This window comes from Diaphorina citri, unplaced genomic scaffold (genome assembly GCF_000475195.1).
Source record: "Diaphorina citri unplaced genomic scaffold, Diaci psyllid genome assembly version 1.1 scaffold1176, whole genome shotgun sequence".
In the NCBI taxonomy this organism is placed as follows: domain Eukaryota; kingdom Metazoa; phylum Arthropoda; class Insecta; order Hemiptera; family Psyllidae; genus Diaphorina; species Diaphorina citri.
The window spans coordinates 27,775-42,503 of NW_007378605.1; the positions used below are offsets into that span (position 1 = coordinate 27,775).

A 14,729-nucleotide genomic window follows, 5' to 3' on the forward strand; every position below is an offset into this window, starting at 1 on the left:
TCATGATTTAGAATGAGATTGTAAACACCTAATTGACCTAATAGAATCTAGATCGAATAATATTGACAAAAAACAACAGGTAAAGTTCAGTGTTTGGTTTTGGTTCAACAACTTGTTTGCTGTCTCAAGAGTGATGGAAAAATTCATCATTGACCAAAGTTATTTTGATGATATAAGGAGTAACAATGAATATTCACCAAGTACAATGAGTCTGTTGTTCATGATTTAGAATGAGATTGTAAACACCTAATAGAATCTAGATCGAATAATATTGACAAAAAACAACAGGTAAAGTTCAGTGTTTGGTTTTGGTTCAACAACTTGTTTGCTGTAATATTTACATGTTCAATAAATATGAGTAACAGATTGTGCTAATAAATTTACTAGTGGAGCTTGCCTCTTTGCGAAGGATTCCAAAGGATTTAATTTAGTTAAAAACATTTGCGTGATTTTTTTCTCCTCCTCTCTCTCTGTCTCTCTCTGTCTCTCTCTCTCTCTCTCTCTCTCTCTCTCTCTCTCTCTCTCTCTCTCGCACACATCAGTATGGAAGAAATAAAAGTTGTGACGAAAAAGTTATCTACATACATTATGTACATAGGTATTGTATATTTTCTATACAAGTATTTTATATGAAAAGAAAAAGGGTGTGAAAGAAACTAGGGGAAAATAAATTTAAATATATGAGAAAAAAGTGATCCTACAGGGTGACCTGAAAATTTTGGTCCTCATCCGGCCAGATATACCAGCTGAGAAAATAGGGAATAAGCTTGACACTTTTGACGGTAGATATCGCTTCAGTTGCTTTGATCTATTTGCCAGTTTTTAATTATTTAAAAGGATTTTTCTGGTAAGCAGGTCATTTTTTTATTCATTTATTTTATTATTATTGTTTTGTCTTTGATCAATGTAATTAAGAAAGAAAAAAAAACATGGAATTTTTCATACCTATGCTTATACCTAAGCCCCGATGAAGGTAAAATTTCCAATTTTGATGTAGATTTATGGAATTTTTATATAAAAAAATAAAGGAACTAAATAAAAATAATAGTATTTACCTTCTATCTGAACACCTTGTATGGGAGAATAAAATAAAAAAAAAGTTACATTTTTCCCATCTGAATATACAATATTTTTTTTTTTCCTTCTTTTATTCACTTTAGAATAAGTTTGAAAATTCACTCCAAACTTTAGCTTAGTTAACTTTGTTTCATATGTTAATACGACGAAAAAAAGCACCTTAGTGTGCCAAGTTTGGTGAGAGATTCCATATTTTGCTCCCCATTCAAAATACAACGCCATTGACTTTGAACTTTTAGGCAATGATCAAATTTGCAAAGCGATTTCTTTAGATTCCATTAATTTCCTAAGCCCGCCTCTCACGATGAGTTCTATCGCGTGAGATGATCGATCAGTCCATCGCATACGATAAATTCGTGGAATTTCTATCCTATATGTTCGACTGATCGATAATCGCATGCGATAAAACTCATCGTGAGTGGTGGGCCCTATGGAATACAACACGTGCCAATTTGACCTCTGGAACTGTAAAGCGTCAAAATTCGATTATGTGAAGTTTGCTTTGTCTACATGATCAACTCTTGGATTTCACGAGCTAAAGTTCAACTCTTATACTGGTACATATAGGTACATAACTTACCATGTGAAATGTAACTTCGCCCTTCCACTTGACTCTACAATATTGTTACAATTTCGCGTTTCTCTTTGGTGGGATATATCTGTAGGGTGGGTTAGCAAGCACCACTGCCAGCTGAAACGAAAAATAAATATAAATGTATTGTTAGTCAATAGAAAGTAAAATGAAATAGTACAAGGACAGTTGGTAGAATTTTCAAGTGGAACTATAAACGACAACAAAATTATGTCTGAAACAACTTGTCACATTTATAAACAAAACATGGGAAGAACAATGTGACCCTAACATTCAACTAAAGACTGTATTGAAATCAACTTTGCTTGTGTCAGCGAAATTGATGACAACAAATAGAATCACCTACTAGAAAATTGGATCATCAATGTAATGCAATTGAGACAGGAAATATACATAGTTTACAAGAAATATCGCAATTTGAAGTTTACGAATTGATGAGTGTTGAAAATGTATTTATTTTTCTTCTTGTATTTTCTAGTATTCAAAAGTTTAGGAAATACAAACGCATGTCATCTTTTAGAAAGAAAAAGAGACCAATTAAGAAAGAAATGAATGTGTGAGAAAGTAAAGACTTGGACTAGAAGAAACCTGAAGATGTAAATAAGATGAAGGAGTCAAAAGTAGAAAGAAGTTTTCTTAAGAAGAAATACCTAGAGGGAATTGTATTACAAGATTTGTTCTTACCTGTAGAGCTACCAAAACCAAAGCAAAGCTGGAGTTCATTGCTGTAGAGGTGATGAACGGATGAAGATGACTAGATGACAGAACTAGAGTGTTCCTAGGTTTTATACATAGTTTTGTTTAGAAATTTCACCTGAGATCGCACGTAACATCTTGATAATCGTCACAATCAAGGTGGATAAGGCAAGATTATCATCATCTCGAGACATTCTGATGTCTCTAGGCTGATCTTGGTATGCTGACTTGGGATTTGGTAAATTAGAACTTGATAGAATTGAGAACTTTGTGATACCTACAATAGCTGAAAATAGTCCTCTATAGAACGCCATTAACTTTGAACTTTTAGGCAATGATCAAATTTGCAAAGCGATTTCTTTAGATTCCATGAATTTCCTAAGCCCGCCTCTCACGATGAGTTCTATCGCGTGAGATGATCGATCAGTCGTGAGTGTGGAATTTCTATCCTATAAGTTCGACTGATCGATAATCGCATGCGATAAAACTCATCGTGAGTGGTGGGCCCTATGGAATACAACACGTGCCAATTTGACCTCTGGAACTGTAAAGCGTCAAAATTCGATTATGTGAAGTTTGCTTTGTCTACATGATCAACTCTTGGATTTGACAAGTTAAAGTTCAGCTCTTATACTGGTACATATAGGTACATAACTTACCATGTGAAATGTAACTTCGCCCTTCCACTTGACTCTACAATATTGTTACAATTTTTCGCTTTCCATGTCATTTTCCATGTGACTGACTTTGTTGCATTATGGCCGAGAATATAAGTTTATAAGTTTCTCCTTCTTGCCATTCGGAATATGAAAAAAAAAGAGAAAAAAAAATGGAAATGATTTTCCTCTTGTCCCATTACTTGTCACATTTTTTGATGGAATTGAAAACACTTTGATAGAAGAACACATAACAACAATATTCAATAAACAGAATAAACTTGAAATTTGAAATATGTTTCCTCTTCCCCCCTCTCTCCCGAACTCTCCCAAGAGAAGGAATGTGTGAGAGGTTCGTCCAGAGAGAAAAGAAAATGAGAAATTCGTTAAACCGTTTATACCCGGGGCCACACTTTATGTTAAACTAACGTTAAACCGTTTATAAATTTAGCTGGTGGGAAGATTTTTGCAACTTAACGTTGAGACTAGACAATCACATTTTTTAAACCAAACGGTTTAACCCACGTGTATTGCAAAGTTGAACTCCAGACATTCATTACCAAGAATTCTATTGGTGAATCTGCATCTCAGCTTTTTTTTTTTTTTTTTTTTTTTGGCAGTGGGTTGCAACTCGAACGATGATGAAATTTGAAGATATTTTTCCCTTTGCTTTGGAGACCTTTGAGGTTCTGAACTTCTGAGCATGGTCGGAGACTGTTCATGATTTTCAAGCATAATCAGAAAATTCAGAAGTGAACATACCCTTAAACATGGACTATAGTAGACCCACAGGTTGATAAATCCAATACCTACCCGATCATCCAGATAACACAAATCATACAAACATCGCAGAAGAAGCACAAGTTTTGACTTCATGTATGGATGAAGCCACGGTATCATTACATTGTAAGACACGACTAGGTTTAACCCACGTGTATTGCAAAGTGGAACTCCAAGGGATTACCAAGAATCCTTCTGGTGAATCTGCATCTCAGCTTTTTTTTGGCAGTGGGTTGCAACTCGAACGATGATGAAATTTGAAGATATTTTTCCCTTTGCTTTGGAGGAGGTTCTGAACTTCTGAGCATGGTCGGAGACTGTTCATGATTTACAAGCATAATCAGAAAATTCAGAAGTGAACATACCCTTAAACATGGACTAGTAGACCCACAGGTTGATAAATCCAAATACCTACCCGATCATCCAGACAACACAAATCATACAAACATCGCAGAAGAAGCACAAGTTTTGACTTCATGTATGGATGAAGCCACGGTATCATTACATTGTAAGACACACAGATGGAAATGAGTGTAAGAAACAGATAAGAAGGAAAGAAAGAAGTGGAAGAAGAGGAGGACAAAGAGCTAGAAAGAAGAGGAAAAAGAAGACGAAGGCGAAGGAGAAGAGAAAGATGAAGAAGAAAGAGAAGATGAGATAGAAAAAGGAGAAGATGAAGAATGAGAAACAGGCGACAAAAAAGAGGAAGAAAAAGAAGACGAAGAGCGAGCGAAGTGAAGGAAGGAAATGTGGAAGATGTATTGTGCAGAGAAAACAGAACGCACCCGGGGGAATTCCATCCCACAAATATGTGGTTAAAGCGAGATCGAAAGAAGTTTGAGGGAGAGAATGTTAGAAGAGATGGAAAAAATAGACGTGAGAACGAAAAAGGAGGAGGAAGAAACGGGAAGGGAAAGGGAGAGAGAAGGAAAGTCTTTCCTATACATATCGTGCTTTGAATAACTCGAATGGAGAGGAAGAAGAAGACGAACATGCAGAAGAAGACGACGAAGAAGAAGAAAATGAAAAGAAAGATGAAGAAGAGGCAAAAGGAGGAGGAGAAAAGGAAGAAAGAGAAGAAGAAGAAGAAGAAGAAGACGAAGAAGAAAAGGGAGAAGAAGTAGACGAAAAAGAAAAGGAAGGATAATAAGAAGAAAGTATTTCATTAAAAATTATATTACTAGCTCGAAGCAATATACGGGGTTTTCATTCTCATGTGAATATGTGAAAGTGAAGGAAAAGAATAAAGAAATTGACGAATTGATACAGAATTCACAATTTGATTCCATTTTTAAGTATTGAGAGAGAGAGAGAGGGAGAGAGAGAAAGAGGGAGAGAGAAAAAGGTAATTTCCTGTAAGTTGTTGACTTGTGTTATTTGATCAGTTTCTCCAATTAACCTCAATTTACAGCCGGAAATCGGATATCTATTGGTCCGATTTTGGAAATGAACCCTCTAATTCCCCCTAATTTGTCCATCATCATAATAAGATTTTAGCCATCCAGGACACGGGTCGGAATGATAAGGTTCGTTCTCGGAACGGCTGCCTTTTTCTTATCCTGTCCTCCCTTCGATTTCTTTACCTCCGATACTCCTTTGTCAGTATGTCAGTACAGTTCCCTCCATCAAACCTCGTTAAAAAATCTCTTCTCTTCATTGGAACTGTAAAATCTTTTGATAAATACAATGAGGTACTTTATTATTCTATTCTATTCTAAGTCAGCATGTTTATCATTCAGCACAAGAGAATGTCTGGTTCAAGGTCATGTTGTGTTGAGTCAGGAGAGAGTAAGAGAGTGGTATAACCCCTGACCTGCTGATCCAGTACAATGCCCTTCCTTTCCCATGACGCCAAGTCAGCATTCAGCAAATACCTAGGCTACAATAGGTCTTCTACTTTATTTGTAGGTAGGTAGGTAATTTCAACTGTGCATATTTTTTTTTTTTTTTTTTTTCAAGGTTTAATAGTTTGGAGCAAGGAACAACAACGAAGTTTGGTTTGACAACCTTTTGTACAGCTGGAGTGACGACGAATTCGGGTTTGACCAAGGTTTCTACGGCTGTTTGCACGTTGAAGGAAGGTTTGACAATTGGTACTGGAGCTGGGGCAACAGTGAAGGATGGTTTAGCAATAACCTCTGGAGCTGGTACCACGGCGAATTCTGGTTTCTGGATGACTTCAGTGACCTCCTCAATGACAACAGTGGGTTGTGGCACAACTTCGACAACCTCTTCAACAATGAATTCAGGTTTGGTGATGAATTCTGGGACTTCTTCGACCAAGAAGGATGGTTTGGCCACGACAGAGACTGATTCTTCAATGTTGAAAGATGGCTTGGATAGTGTGACTGGAGCTGGTGCGACAACAAAGTTAGGCTTAGCGACTGGAGTAACAACTGGAGCAACGGTGAAGCTTGGCTTGTTGATCACTTCGGTGGTTTCAACAACGGAGAATTCTGGGACAGGGACGGTTTCAACAACATTCTGTACGATGAATTCAGGCTTGTTGATGACGGATGGAGCTGGAGCAATCACGAAGCTAGGTTTTGGCACTGGGATGTTTTGCTCTTCAATCAAGAAAGATGGCTTGGCCACTGGCACCACAGTTTCAGAGAATACGAATTCTGGTTTGACAACAGCAGTTGGTGATGGCACAATGTTGAATTCTGGCTTGGTGACAACTGATGGGACTTCGTTGACAACGAATTCTGGCTTGGAAATCACTTCAGGTACAGTTTCAACCAAGAATTGAGGTACTGGGACTGGAGTTGGTACTGGAGCAACAGAGAAAGCTGGTTTGCTGATCACTTCAGGTGTTGGCACAACTTGGAAAGTTGGTTTGGAGATCACAGTTGGGACAGATTCAACGGCGAAGGTTGGTTTGGCAATTGGTACGTTGACATCTTGGACCACGAATTCGGGCTTGGCAATGTTTTCAACCACAGGTTGGATCTGTACAACTGGTTTTGGGATGACTTCGTTGGTTTCCTGGATGATGATTTCTGGGACGGGGATGGTTTCAATGAGTTCTTCTACAGCAACGATTGGTTTTGGAATGGTTTGCACTACATCCTGGACAATGAAGCTTGGCTTGGGGATGATTTCAGCAGCACATGGTGGTGGGGGTGGGGGTGGTAGAACAGCTGGGAGTGGGGGTGGTAGTAGAGCTGGGGGTGAGAATGGATAGGAGAAAGCCAGCCGTTCCGAGAACGAACATTATCCGCTCAGGATAAAATCCGCCAAAATTAACAAATTACTCCTAATATTATTATTTTAGTTTTTTTCGAATTTTTGGGAGTCTGTCGAACAGTTATGCAGAGTGTAGGTGATGATTAATGATGAATTTACATTGTTTCTTGTTATAATCTCATTCTTGCTGAGAGATTCCAAGGTACACTGTGCAGATATTGTGATAGTAAACTCATCTGCAGTTCTAATCTTGAATGTCATTATCACTGTGTCAAAGTAGATAGTATCTGATAATAGAGATATGGCAGGAATCTTATGACGTAGGATCAGGATTGGATTGTTAGATCAGTCTGTGCTAATGTCTATTATAAAATTTGGTACAATTTGCACTGAATTTTTTTTGCATTATTTCATTGGGTTACTTCAGAGTATTCTCGTGTTGACCCAGCACCTAAATGGGAAGTACCTATTGTGTCTTCTCGCCCATCTGATGAGGAACATACTAAGGGATGGGCATGCTACGACACGGGCCACACAAGACTAGGAGTTGTTTCATTGCTACGAAATAAAAACGGCAATGAAACACTCTTTTAAGTTTAAGACCTGACGATCTTACTAAGTCTGCTAAGTGGGACTTTCAATTTTGTTAAGCATAAATGCTTGTCACGAATGTCGTTTCTCGCTTTCAATACACTACGCTAACACTCGTATTTATGAACAAGATTGATCGTTCTTAGATCAGTCTCAAGTCAAAATTGACCAATCAAATGCCTTGAGACTATGCTTAGCACGAACTTAAGAGCCAGCATTTTGTTCATAAATATGGGTGTTAGTCTTAGGTAGGTATGACTTAAAATCATGAGATCTGTGTCGTAGCATGCCCATTCCGTAGTATGTCCCTCATCATTTCTTAATGTGAATTACCCTTTCTAGCTATAGGTAGAAGACCAGCCCTGGTATTAACATCGTGTTGTGGCGGAATGTCAACTGTAAACTTAGCTAGGGTCATCGGACATACATAGGTAATTCGGTACCTACATAGTTCCTTATTGTACCTATATATGTATCAACCTACTACTTCAGTAAGTAACAGTAGGTACTTAGTAGATACCTACCCACTTGGAAAGTATATATACATATATTATCAACAACACTTTAGTCAGCATTATCAACAACATATCAGCACAAAGATACCTACTGATTGTTGTCAGGGTTTAGTAGGTGAAATGAAACACTTAGTCTGCATTGTACACTTGCTTAGAGTAGGTAGCTAGGTGGTACTGGTACTCTCATGTGTACTTATTAATTCAACTAACGGAGTGACCATCCGCGATATTTCTGTTCGTTTGTCTGTCTGTCTTTTTGTTTGTCTATTTGTTTAATTGATTATTTGTTTGATTTATTAATATTTTGTTTACCTACTTCACTATTAATTCTCAAACGATTTTATTCCAACAAATTTCATTTGGCCAAGCTAGGCCAAACCTAGAGAGACAAACGGCCAAGAAATTTGGCAAACGTTAAAGCCCATTTTTTTCTTTTTCAATGTGGGTCGCACTTTGAATATTTGCAGTATCCAACCCCCTCACTATTTAGAGTTGCTCCCCCCCCCCTCTCACTAAAATTTTCGATACGGGTCTGACTACAGCACTTCATATTAATAACATGCATGTTATTAATATGCATAGTTTGCATATTATTTACGTATAGTAACCTAGTAACTTTTAACAAATTACACTATGCAAATTTCGGAGTTCTCCTTTTGAAGACTCGCAATTTATATGCATAGTATCATTAGTATCTTTTTTCCATGTTTGAATAGAGGTACCTTCACCCTCTAATTCCATGGATACAGGTACATCACCACCTCTAATGCCATGGATAGAAGTACCATCTACCTCTAATGCCATGGATAGAGGTCAAAGGGTTATAGTTAGAGGTTGATGGAGCAGCTAGCTTAGTAGACAATTATGGACAACTCTCTCACCTTAGAGAAATCTTGCTGATTGGAGAAAAGTCCCTCTTCTCATTACACTATGTTGATTTAGTCTAGACTGTATTTACTGACTCTTCTAATTCCCTTACGATTATTTATAGCTGCGGTATTTTAACCTATATTGTTTCTTTTATTTCTCTTTTCTCGTTTTCCTATCTCTCTCCCTCTCTCTCTCTCTTTCTCCCTCTCTCTCTCTCTTTCTCCCTCCCTCTCTCTCTCTCTTCCTCTCTCTCTTTCTCCCTATCTCTCTTTCTCCCTCTCTCTCTTTCTCCCTCTCTCTCTCTTCCTGGGTTCCATTCTCCCCTTTGCATTTTCTTCCTCATTTACAACTCACAGCAGTACAAGATATTGAATGTGTTTGATGGCTGCTCCAAATTTTCGGACTCCACCCCATAGTAAAGGAGCAAAAATATAGCTCAACCTCAAAGAGGAGGGGGGGGGCTAAATACGGCCTTGCCCTAGTAGGTGAGAGACTCTCACTGAGAGTACTCAATCGAGAGGGTTACAAACAAGGAGTGCACTATAGGAGCTTAAATACTTGACATAACTCAGAGAATCCTCAATGCCTACCTAAATAAAAGTAATAAAGTGCCTACCTAAAGCCAATACTAACAGACTAACACCCTCTCTACCAACAGTTCCAAGTAGGTAACGGTGTACTCCGAGTATTAACAACCCCTCTACCAAGTACAGTCGAATCTGTCTAAGTGGGAAACCTGGATAACTGGGAAAAAAATCGTGGCCCCTTCATGGCAACCTCTCTAAGTAGAACACTTTTTAACTAGGAAACCTGGATAGGTGGGAAAAAATTGTGGGTCCCTTGGATTCCCACCCCACCCTTGATCAAACTTTATTTTGTATTTATATTTTGTATTTATATTGTTGCCATCTGTATTTGTAAATAAAGTTTGATCCAATTGTATAATAATAATAATAATAATTCCCATTTAGACAGGTTTGACTGTATCTACCTATCTAACTCTTGCTATGCTATTGTACTAACACCCATGCTACTGTTTTACGAACACTGTTAACCTCTCCTTTATTACATTTTCAAACACTTGAGAAGTTTAAAATTGGGTAGGTATGTAGGGAGAGAGGGAGGGAGAGAGAGAAGTAGGTTGGAAGGAGTTAGGAGGGTAAGAGTAGTGAGAGAGAGAGAGAGAGAGAGAGAGAGAGATGTAAAATATGCAAATGTGTATCAATAATTCCACTCTAGCATTGCCAGCACCAAGAAGAGGCGCTAAGCTTCTCCTATGTATATAATATGTATGTAGGTAAATCCTACGTAGTTGTATATATATCTATTTGTATAGGTGCATTGTATTTACCTATGTGATGGCATTATAACCAGGGTGAAGTGGATATCAAAATTCATATCCGGGTTTAAGGTGATTGATCAGGTTTACTGAAGCATAAACGAGAAGTTGCCAAAAGTTGCCGTGGAATTTGCCAAAAACCTAAACAGGGGTTACGTTGCTACTGGAAAAAGTCATATCAGCCCATTGGATACAAGAAAAAACCGGAAAAAGTCAGCCCATTGGATACAAAAAAATCTGGTGTGAACATCACACGACTTTCCTTATCCTATTGAATGATGCTTATTTTTATGTTCTATAGTAACTTTTACAATATCTCTAACCGTTTAGTCAGTATAGCTGAAAACCGCCAAAAAACGGTCGAAATCTGTCCAAAAGCGGTCAAAATACCGCCAAGCGCAGCAACCATCTCAACCAAACGTTTTGTGTTGCATCCTTGTCACATTTGACATCTACATACCAAATTTCAAGTCTCTAGCTCTTACCGTTCTCGAGATATTTTGTTTACAGACAGACAGACAGACACACAGACAGACACACCCACGGACCAATGGCTGAAACTTTGGATTTAGGCTCTAGGGACCTCAAAACGTGTTTTGGCACTAAAAACTGACCATCGAAATTTTGACCCGATTACATTACTTTCCTTCCTATAGGATAAGGAAAGTAAAAAAACTAGATCAGCAAAGATTTGAAATTTATTTGAACTGTTGGCCAATGGCCATAGATTGGTTGAAAAGTATTGCCTTTTACTTTCAAAAGAGGAGGGTGTCTCCTAAATTCAGGTACATCCGGTATCGGGAGAATTTTTCCCATAGAGATATTATTTGCTACGTTTATTTTGATGTTTACCGTTTTTCCGCCGTTTTTCACTGTTCCCGTCGTTATGGGATAAAGTGCTTTTCCATGTTGTTCTATATAGGTTTTAATTAATTTTTCCTCCCCCTCTCTCCCAATTCCCCCCCCCTCCCATTGGGACGTCCTGTATTTATTTTTGCAATTCAAATTGTTCCTGGAGGAGAAAAAAGAGGAGAAGGAGAAATATTTTCCATGTATGTAAATATAGTATGTCCCTATCTGGGTAGGTATTTTGCTAAATATTTTGCAAGAGCGTAGAGCGAGAGAGAGGGAGAGAGAGAGAGGAGAGGAGAGCGAGAGAGGAAGGGAGGAAGAGAGAGAGATAAGTAGGTATCGTCGTCATTGTCAGTTTTATTTATTACATTTTATGATCCTTCAACCACTAACTGAAGGCTTTTTTTATAAGAAAGCCCAAACCCGACAACGTGTGGACACACCTTAACAGGCGCTATAAATCTGATCAACAGGAACTGCAGCCTAAATGGCATCAGGTGCCACAATACGTCTAGACTTCTAGAGTAATCGAAATTCAAATCATTCAAAGACTCCACCGATATCCGTACGACATTTGTTGGACATTCAGTCCCCTAACTTCACTTAGTGGGGACACAAAGACTCCACCAATATTCATACGACAGTTGTTGGACATTTTGTAATCCACACCGGATAAACTTAGTGGATACGGACTCGGGGCGTATTTTTTCAGCTCTACGTCTCTCAGGCCGTCTTCCCTGAGCACTCCTCATGTACTGTTTTGAATCCATTGGTAGCACATTGCTGACTAGTGGGCACATCCACTGATAGTGACTGCGTGGTCAAATACATCCATGCTGCCTCGTCATCCAATGAGGAGTGGCAGTCAGCAGTCAGAGCACATACGGGCACCATGCGGTTAGACCCAACCGGGCTTTCCAAGGTCATACACCTAGAGAGAAAAAATCTCAGTTAGGTACTCTATAATTAGCTAAATCCCCTTTAGGGATGTTAACGAAAGTTAGAACTTTGGGTCGGGGTTTTGTTTGTTGGGTCTTTTTTTCTGGTGAGGCTAAAACTCCTTGTCAGTTAGTAGTGGTTCCATAGAAAAAGCCAGTCATTCCGAGAAAGAACATTATCTGTTTAGGATAAATTTTGGGATCGAACCCACCACCTAGCGCTTACAAAAGGCAGGCATGCTACCTTCCAAGTTATAACCACGCTGGCAAGGAATTTTTTGATTCCTTATGTGCAAAGCAAACACACAAACCATACCACACATCATCAAAGCTGCTTGCGCAAACATGGATACTTTGTCAAGTAGTGATCAATCACAAAGTCACAAACACAATAAAAGCTGTATACGTACATACGTTGCACAACTCACCGAGAGCATTTGAAATCTAACGCTTCCCGCACCGCATCACACATCAGATCTAACGTTGACGTTACAAGAACATTCGGTGTACCATCTGATGAGTTGACGTTCTGACAAACGTTGTAACCGTCGGCAATAGAGTTGAATTTGCACAGCTTCTCCAGTTGATCATCCGTAAGTGCTATGCCGACTGGAATGAGAAGAGAACTGTGGTAGCTTGCAATGAATGCATGGCCTATATCCTATAACAACCTTGCACATGGATAATTTGCTTATATTCTTGAAGTGTATGTAGAAGAATTCCGCAAAATTACATCTCAACAAATAGATTTGTAGGAGTTCTACTGCGGAAGTGGTCGTGGCATGTTTTGCTGTCACGGTCACGGTGCATAGATGTATTCTCCTTGGTACCTACTTTTCTTTCTTGGTATTCTTACAGGTTGCAGGGCATAACAGTCTTGCAAAGCAAATTTTGGAATAGGGACATTAAAAATTATTTAGAACTCACCTCTATTTACTTTTCCGAGTGCGGCATCCAAACCGAACAAAAGGGTAATCACCAGAACAAGGTATTCTGAAAAAAGAAATAATCCTGGATTGTTAAAAGCATTACCAAACCTTCATGATGAATATCATGGGTACTACCTCAGGAAGACCTCTCTCCGGTCTGGGATGTTTTTCGGTGTCATGTCTGTTGTTACATGTACGACACTTGTGAATTTAAGAGCGGGTAACTTATACGACCTAAGACCAGCCGCTCACTATAAGGTATCAGGTATTAGACCCGACAAACGGACCATATCAGGTGTACCTGTCCGGTCTACCTGATAGTGAGTGGCTGGTCCAAAACCATAGCGTATAGTCGCATACCTTCAGGAAAATATTTGGATATCCCCATTGCTCACTCCCGGTTAGGTATACTCTTGTCCAATTGAGGGGGAACAAAATATCCTAAAACAACCACGAAAAAAAAATTGTCAAAAAAGCAAAAATTACACTGAGAAGAGTTTTCCAACTAATTACTGAATTGTGACGATGGGTGTGAGGTGTACAATGTGTTGATTCAAGTGCTGAAATTCAACATCAAAACAGAATTACCCATGTAGCTGGAATTCAACATCAAAACAGAATTAGGTAGCTATGAAGCAGAATGTATGGAAGCCCTGAAGCAGAATGTATGGAAGCCCTGAAGCAGAATGTATGGAAGCCCTGAAGCAGAATGTATGGAAGCCCTAAGCTCTAATGACGGGAACATTAGCAGTTGAGTCAATTTTGACGGCAGATTGTGCTGATGACAGGCGTTTCTATGGTGGGATGAAGAAATTAATGTTTTTCTCCCTTTTTTTAGCTCGTCCTTCCTTTATTATTTAGCCTAGTTACCTAATTAACAAAATAATTTACATAATTACCTATGTAGGAGAAAAATATAACATTCGGCCTACGTTGACATACCCAATGAATAGTCGGTTTTACTACGTATATAAAAGAAATGATTTTGATATCCGATTTGATCTAATTTGACAAACATGTTCACAAATACAAACCAACAACATTTTCTCTTTCTCTCCCACAAGAATCAGAGGCGTATGTGGGATTTTTTTTTCCCTCTTTATTTGCAAAAGGTAAATAGACCATTAGGTAAATACCAAAAGTAAATAGAACATCAAAATGCTACCAAAGTACGAAAGGAGGATCAAAAATACCTAACTTGTACATGATCTTATGCTGGTAGATCTAGAAAAGAAAATATTACCTAAGTTCTGATCCCCTTAAGTATGGAAAATATAACGTGGCTACTTACCTATTCCAACAAATTAACTTGTTGGCTCTACAGATTTGTTTAATTTTGTTCCTTTTAGATTCTACTCTATGCTTTTTTCCGTAATTCTATCTATACCGTCCTGTTCTTTTCTCATTTTTATTTTAATTTACTTTTCCTCTTTCTCGTCTCTTTTTTTCTCTTCTGTGCCACTGTCGCCCTCTCGTAAGCTCTCCTAATCTTGAGAGAGAGAGAGAGAGAGAAGGTAAGCTGGAGATCTCATAGCTTGCAGCTAAGCAAGAGAGATAATGTAAAAACAACAAAACCTTATTAACAACACGGGAGGGAGAGAGAGAGAGAGAGAGAGAGAGAGAGCGTAAAGCTCAGCTTTCCACAAAACAAGGTGTCACTACTCCTCCTTTTCTTTCTCCTCCTTTTACTCTCCCTTTCTCTCCC

General features: G+C 38.5%; 1 protein-coding gene across 1 annotated transcript; it reads right to left on the reverse strand.

Moving 5' to 3' along the window:
• Positions 1–11,292: 11,292 nt before the first annotated feature.
• Positions 11,293–13,519, reverse strand: LOC103514592. The gene is made up of 4 exons (XM_008479490.3): positions 13,385–13,519; positions 13,023–13,088; positions 12,524–12,704; positions 11,293–12,088 (listed from the first exon to the last, which is right to left on the reverse strand). Exons 1-4 carry the CDS (start codon positions 13,410–13,412, stop codon positions 11,881–11,883), a joined length of 483 nt encoding a protein of 160 aa, XP_008477712.1. The 5' UTR covers positions 13,413–13,519; the 3' UTR covers positions 11,293–11,880.
• Between the last annotated feature and the right edge of the window lie 1,210 nt (positions 13,520–14,729).

Coding starts and splice junctions, on each gene's coding strand:
- LOC103514592 (XM_008479490.3), bottom strand. CDS start 13,412: ATGGGGATATCCAAATATTTTCCTGAAG. Junction 13,089..13,384: donor ATCCAAATATTTTCCTGAAG/GTATGCGACTAT, acceptor TTCTTTTTTCAG/AATACCTTGTTCTGGTGATT. Junction 12,089..12,523: donor TTAGATTTCAAATGCTCTCG/GTGAGTTGTGCA, acceptor TTTTCTCTCTAG/GTGTATGACCTTGGAAAGCC.